The sequence below is a fragment of the Octopus bimaculoides genome, chromosome 6 (genome assembly GCF_001194135.2).
Source record: "Octopus bimaculoides isolate UCB-OBI-ISO-001 chromosome 6, ASM119413v2, whole genome shotgun sequence".
NCBI classification, from domain to species: domain Eukaryota; kingdom Metazoa; phylum Mollusca; class Cephalopoda; order Octopoda; family Octopodidae; genus Octopus; species Octopus bimaculoides.
This window is the reverse complement of record NC_068986.1, coordinates 95,915,057-95,922,397: the sequence shown is the minus strand read 5'-3', so window position 1 is coordinate 95,922,397 and position 7,341 is coordinate 95,915,057. Positions and strand designations below refer to the sequence as shown.

The 7,341-nt window shown below is 34.6% G+C and overlaps 1 protein-coding gene across 2 annotated transcripts in view; it reads right to left on the bottom strand.

Annotated features, from left to right (window-relative positions):
- Nucleotides 1–1,422: 1,422 nt before the first annotated feature.
- The window catches only part of LOC106871481 (ran GTPase-activating protein 1), a 37,249-nt gene continuing 31,330 nt past the window's right edge, over nt 1,423–7,341 (bottom strand). For both annotated transcript variants that reach the window (XM_014917959.2, XM_014917960.2), the window contains 5 exons: nt 6,550–6,594; nt 4,622–4,682; nt 3,676–3,767; nt 2,229–2,353; nt 1,423–2,030 (listed from right to left, as the gene is read on the bottom strand). In XM_014917959.2, the coding sequence (XP_014773445.1) occupies nt 1,961–2,030; nt 2,229–2,353; nt 3,676–3,767; nt 4,622–4,682; nt 6,550–6,594 (393 nt within the window). In that variant the 3' untranslated portion in view covers nt 1,423–1,960. The remainder of the gene's footprint in view (nt 2,031–2,228; nt 2,354–3,675; nt 3,768–4,621; nt 4,683–6,549; nt 6,595–7,341) is intronic.

Sequence of the window (7,341 nt, the reverse complement as noted above, 5' to 3'; positions counted from 1 at the left end):
TATTTTGTTATTTGTTATTATTACTAATTGATAGCTCTGGATAGACAGAATCATTAGAATAGCAGACAAAATGTTTTGTGATATTCAGTTATATACTGGATTCAAATCCTTCCAGGATCAATACAATATGTACCAGTCAACAGCTGGGGTCAATATTATCGATTCTATACCTTATATTTGAGGTGCTGTGTCTTAAGAAATTATAATTAAAATAGTAGATAAACATTATAATGATAGCACAACATCTCAAAATTGGGGAGCTGCAATGCAATTGATATTAACCCAATACACGACTGGTATTTATTGTTGAAGTAACAGATGATGGAAATGTAGGAATGGTGGGACAAAATGTTTTGCAGAATGTGTGAGCAAAATCTGCATGGGTATTAGGTGGCCGCGTATTTCCTGAGCATGCACAAAAATGTTCATGCCTGTAGGTTGCGCCATTCACCCATAATGACGTGTTAAGTACAGAGATGAAGAGTGTGCTGTGTAATTTTTCTTTTTGAGCCAAGATGATTGAGTGCATTGAGCAAAGATACTGTATTAAATTCTGCCAAAAATTTGGTGACACGCAAGCCCAGGCTATCGAAAAGATTCAGAAGGCCTTTGGAGATGATGCTATGGGAAAAACACAAATAAAGAAGTGGTACAATCAGTTCAAAGATGGCTACACCTGAAGGAGACTAAATCAAAATGGTGAGTTTTTTAATAACACCTTGTATGTATATATATACATATATATATATAAACATAATTAAGGGATCAGCAAGCATTTGCTTCACCCTTTTAATTTGTAATAATTATATATATATATATATATATATATACACACACATTGCGTTTCAAATTATTAATGACATAACATTTGTTTATTTTATTTAAAAACAACTCATTAAAATTCAGCAGTTATATGCATGTGGTATGTAAAAATACATGACGTTTGTGCAAGTGTAAACAAACTTCAGCCATTTGCAGGATTTCCACGAACTTTCAGTGTTCCAAATTATTAACGAGTGATCTGGTAATTGTGTAATTATGGGTCGTAAATGGACTAAATTGGTATTTTCTTGGGGTTAGTATCCCGCGCTCTTAACCACTATGCCATATGCCCGTGGGCATATGGTATTTTCTTGTTTACATGAGTTTTAATTACATCTTGTTAATAATTTAGAATGCAATATATATGCATAAAAACATACAAGCAAGCATCATACAAGTGATTCATTCATTTCCAAATCTTCACTGAAAAACATGTCTGGTCATGGGGAAATATTTATCTTGCCTGGAAATAGGTGGAGGTTGGTGACAGGAAGGGCATCTAGCCATGCTGTCTCAAAAAATTCTGTATGACTTACGCAAGTATAAGAAAGAAAAAAGAAAGAGACAGCCAGAGAGGATCACAGAGAAATACACAGAACATTATTTTTAAATTTCTTTATAGCCGTTTGACAATTCTCAGAATTGAAAAGAAAATAATTTTATTTCACTGCAACAACCATGTTTTATGGCCAACTGCAAAAAAGAAATATTTCCAAATTGAGAAAGCTGAAAGGAGACATAAATGACTGTAAAGCAAGATAAAGACCTTGATCACTAAAGTTCACATTTTAACCAGTTCAAATCTTACAGTAGCTACAGCCATTGTGTTGTGTGTCTGGGGAAAAATATACATCCTTTTCATTGTCTCACTAAAAATTTTTCACCAATTGTCCTTTTTGTTGTTTTCTAGTTTTCCTGTATGTGTTTATTCAATGTTTTCGTTGTGTATACATACACTGTAAATAATATTATGGCTTTCCCAAAGCATTCCATTCATGAGGTCAGGATGGGATGAGGGAGATGGGCAATTGTATAAACAATCTTGGTGTGTAGTGCAGAGGTGTGTAAATAAGATGGTGATGATGATGTTGATGATGATGATGGTGGTGGTGGTGGTGGTGATAGTGCAGAAGGTTTCTCAAAATTTGTTGACAGTCTGCAAAAACTTGTGCTGCATTTCACTACAATTTTCTAACATCGTGGATGGCCTGCAAATATAGAAATATATTGAGGTGCTTACTGACGAGTAAACAGATATAGACAGATGTGTGTGTGTGTGTGTATATATATATATATATATATGATGATGATGATGATGATGATGAAGACAAAAAAGACAAAGACATCAACAAAGAAGAAGAAGGCAAAGATGCCGCTGCTGTTGTCGTACTACTACTATTACTCACCGGCTAATGAATGCACTGAGAATATCTCGCCCAAAGCTCGGGAAGTAAGCCTGTTGTACACAATGTTCTAGAACTATCAAGGTACCATTGAGGTCTCCAGGTGATTTATATTTCTTGTCTTCTCCCTTTTAAAAAGAAAAACCAACAAATTTAATAAATGGTCAACACTATCAAAAACATTTATAAAAATTTTGTTAACCCATATAGTCAACATCAGCTTTAGGTTTTAAATTCACATCAAAATTTATTTTAATAATTGCACATAATAGTAACACCTCTGGGCCAGCAGAAATGGTAGAGCATCAGACAAAATGACTTGTGGTTCTTTTAGTTCCTTTCTATTACATTCTGAATTCAAAATCCTGCTGAGGCCAACTTTGTTGTTTGTCTTTCTAGCACATGATAAAACACACACACATACACCTTTTGAAAATTCCACTCACAAGGCATTGGTTGCTTGAAGGTACAGAAGAATACATTTGCTCAAGGTGTCCCACAGAGAGACAGGATCTGAAACAAGTTGATTTTAAAGCAAACTCTGAATCCACACACACATAAATGTAATGATAGCTATTACATCAAACACATGCAAACTTTTCTTCTAGCAAGCCTTATGAGACATTGCTCATTTTAAACCAGGTGACATCACTGAAGCAATAGTTTAACAAACATTACATATAGTACAGAGTACACCATATATTACACTTCGTTACACAGAAAAATAGAATTTCACAAACATTATGTGTGGTAAAGAAAGCATCATGTATTGTATTATGTAAATAATAAAAAATTTGATCCAAGGAAAACTGAAATTGCTCACATTATCAGAACTAGAAGACTAGGTTACACAATTTTAATATGTTATGTTTATGTAATCAGAAATTTAAATATGCCATACTAATTCAGAAAACTACTGCAAGTTATCCTATGCTACTCATATCTGCACCTCCATACTGAGATGGGTTGGGCAGGGCTTTTGGAGACAGTGTTTTATGGTTGAATGCCACTCACTGAATGCTAACCACTTAGATGCCTTTTATGGCATGTAAGGACATGGTGTACCTATTCTAAAAACGGAGATGCACATAGTAAAATACTTTGGCAGTAATAAGAAAGGGTTCATACACAGATAACAAAGTTTAATAATTTGGACAGTCATAAGTAGTAGTACTCAACAGTTAAAAAACAGTAACAGCAAGTGTTACACAGTACTACCAACTGAAATGATAATATGGACAAATCACTAACAATAGGGTTAATGGTTAAAATAGTTATAAGTAATAGTGGTACCAGTAGATGCAACCTGCCTAAGAGTTAACTCACTGAGAACAGTGTTTACAGATAGAATAGAGTAATTATATGTAACCTATACAGTAGATATATATTTAAGGTAAATACTATCAAATAAACAATACTGTTCTCAGTAGGATAAACTTACTGAACTTACCTTAAGTAAACCCATGTGGACTAAGAGTGAGTTGAACAATAATGAGGTATTTTCTTCTGGATTTGCTTTTAAAAGCTCTGAAAATAAGGAATCTACAAAGAAAACAAGAGAAAATAGTTTTATCAAATACATATGAAGAGGAGTTAGCTGGCAGCTAAGTTTAAAAGGAAGCAAAGTCTGCAAGTTAATAATCCAACTGTTACTAATTCAGATTTCATTGCTTTCATGAAAGCTATGAACATGACATCAACCCATTTCCCACATCAACCACAAAGATAATGTTTTACTCCTGTACTTGTTTCAGTCATTTGACTTTGGCCATGCTGGAGCACAGCCTTTAGTCAAGCAAATCGACCCCAGGACTTATTCTTTGTAAGCCTAGTACTTATTCTATCGGTCTCTTTTGCCGAACCGCTAAGTTACAGGGAAGTAAACACACCAGCATCGGTTGTCAAGCGATGTTGGGGGGACAAACATATATATATATACGACAAGCTTCTTTGAGTTTCCATCTACCAAATCCACTCACAAGGCTTTGGTCGGCCCAAGGCTATAGTAGAAGACACTTGCCCAAGGCGCCACTCAGTGGGACTGAACCCAGAACTATGTGGTTCGTAAGCAAGCTACTTACCACACAGCCACTCCTACGCCTATGTTTTATATCTATATAAAAAAAAATCATTGTTCCAAACAGACGTAAAACAGCTGAGTTGGTGCAGTGAGTAAAGAGCTGGACAAGATGCACTCTGGTATCCAGTTCATTATGCCAGGGTTCAGTGTACAAATTTAGGCAAGATTTGGGCACTGAATTTAGCATGAATTATATATTGTATAGGGACAATATATAAATATTGAAGAACATCTAAGATGGTTAATGAAAAAAGCAGGTTAATTTTGCAATAAATAGCCTTGTTGTATGATTCAAAGGAATCCAAGAACAACTTACCTGTACACTGGTTGGCAGTTTTCTTTAACTTTTCATTTTGAGAATCCACAACAGATGCTATCTGTTAAGGAAGAAACATGGAAATTACAATACAAAGATAAATATTGAAGGCAATCCTAATACAAAATTCCAGTGACATAAAACTATAGAACACTATAAACACAACACAGTATGTAGGTAAGTCCTGTAAATCAATTGATCACAAGAGTACTGTTGAAGACTTTATCTCATGTAGTGCATCTAGGGTTGTTGTCTGGCTCCTGGTTGGCCCAAATATCACAGATCTATCTATGGTTAAATGTGATGCTGTTGTATCCTTCCCATCTGTATTTGGTGTATCTAGAACTATATTATCTAATCTGTCCTTCCTTTATTTTTTAAACATTAGAATGTGATTTGAAGGAAATTTGGCTGCTTTTTCCAGCAGGTCACAAAGCAGTCTCTCACAATATCTATAGTATTTAATATGGTGGCTATCGCTGTTGCTCTGTAGTACTAAGTTAACCCTAACTGAGCAGACCTACAATAGCTATAACCATTCAGTCTTTTAAAACAGTATGGTGAGATTTGAGGACAATTTGGTTGTTATTTCTAGAGTGCCATAGTGTCCATGAAGCTCATTAATTTAGCAGTTCAGGCTAACAAAACATCTGTTAAGTTAGTGCTTCAGTGTGTAGAGTTACAAGACGTTCCCACTCTTTAACAAATACAGATCTCTGGTATATATAGACAGTTGAATATGCAGCCAGCATTTCTTTTATAACACTATTTCCTAAAATACTCCACTTTTTTTTTTGTAATATCAGTAACATAAATTTTAACAATTGATACCTTTTTACATACATATTTTTTCATATTTTGGAAGGATTTAGAAAGTCCTCTCCTGTTTTTATACTACAAGCACAGAGATTATTTGCCATGGAGTTCACATAAATGAATCTAAACGATCAATGTTTATTACCACAACAGTAGTTGTAGCAGTAACATCTGTTTTTGAACTGAATCACTAGGTCACAAAATTTGAGGGAGAGGTGCAGTCACCCAGTACTTCGGTGGGATTTGTGCTCAGAATTTACTATAAGGCCTTTATTCCAATTCTCAGATATTCTTTTTTTACAATTTCTGTAGTAGTAGGATTTTGTCTGGATCTCTACTGATTCTGCAATCTATTGCCTTTCTGATAATGGTTCCTAATTTAGGAACAAGGTCAGCAATTTTAGAGGGGAGGGTGTTAGTCAATTATATTGACCCCCAGTACTTGACTAGTACTTTACTTTATCAACCCTGAAAGGATGAAAGGAAAAGTTGACCATACTGGGATTTGAACTTAGAATGTAAAGAGGTGTGAGAAACACTACCAGGCCCTGTCAATCCCCACCCTCGTTACACTCCTTTTAATAATAATGTTTTCTAACATGGGTACATGTTGTTCAACTAAATTAGCTCAACTAAGAGATGAAACCAAGTTGTGAGCTTAGCATGCATGCTGGGAGCTTATCACCATATTATAATGATTGCATATTTAAGCAGGCATTTATAAATATGCACATGTAAACACGAATGAATATGACAGTAAGTATGTGAAGGTGTGCAGTCTGAGATATTATCTTGGTAATTAGTCATACACACACAACCAAGCTGAAGGGAGCTTAGAGCCAATGAAAGGGTCTCAACAGTTGTTTGAGAATCTAGAAATAGCAGCAAAACTCCCTCAGATTACAACCTGCTATTTTGAGAAAGGAGGAACACTGTATAATGTATGCCCAAGTAAATAACAAACACCATCTGAGAGATTGTGGATGGTCATGGTAGGAACGCTTTTGATCATAAATCTACAGTCAGAGCTGATGTAGGGCTAAGCAACATTAGCATCATCTTTCCTTAACAAAACCTAAGTCAAGTTCACAAGCAACAACACAAGGACTTACCTTTAAGAAAGTTTTAACAACTTCATCAACATTTGTACAAGATTCCTGAAATAGTTGAAGAAAATGGTAAGATAATTGAATTGAATAGCAGAAACAGAAGTATTTCAGCAATAGTAAACTTGAATGGAATCTTTGATTTCACTATTCTTAAGTCAACTCTAAACTCAGTGGATTTTTAGGTCAATACTAAAATCTGCACTATCAGAATTCAGTTATTAAAGGAGTGTGTACCAGTGCTTCATTTGACCAATGTGTCATAGGAGGTGTGCTGCAGAATTTCGAAAATATAATTTATGTCTATAGAAAATCCACACTAATACTTAAGTATCTTTAATAACCTGTTATTCATAATATTGTTATACACAAGCATGCTAAGTGAATGCACGGCTGTGTGCTTGAGAAGTTTTGCTTTCCAATCACATGGTTTCAGGTTCAGCCCCACCACACAGCAAGTGTTTTCTACTATAGTCCTGGGTTGAGCAAAGTCTTGAGTGTAATTGGTAGCCAGAAACTGAAAGAAACCTGTCCATAGGTGTGTGTGTGTGTATATATATATATATATATATGCGAGTAAAAATAAATACAAAAGGTGGGGTTTTTTTTTGTTTTTTTGTATGATTGTGTATAGAGGAATATATTATTTTGTTTAAAAGAGTTCCAACACTGTCTGTTTTTTATGTTTTATTTATATTCCTGCAGAACCAATGTGGGGTATAGAATATGGAATATACAATATATAATATAATATAAAATAAAATTAAAATGGATGGCACCATGAAAGAAAGTATTGAA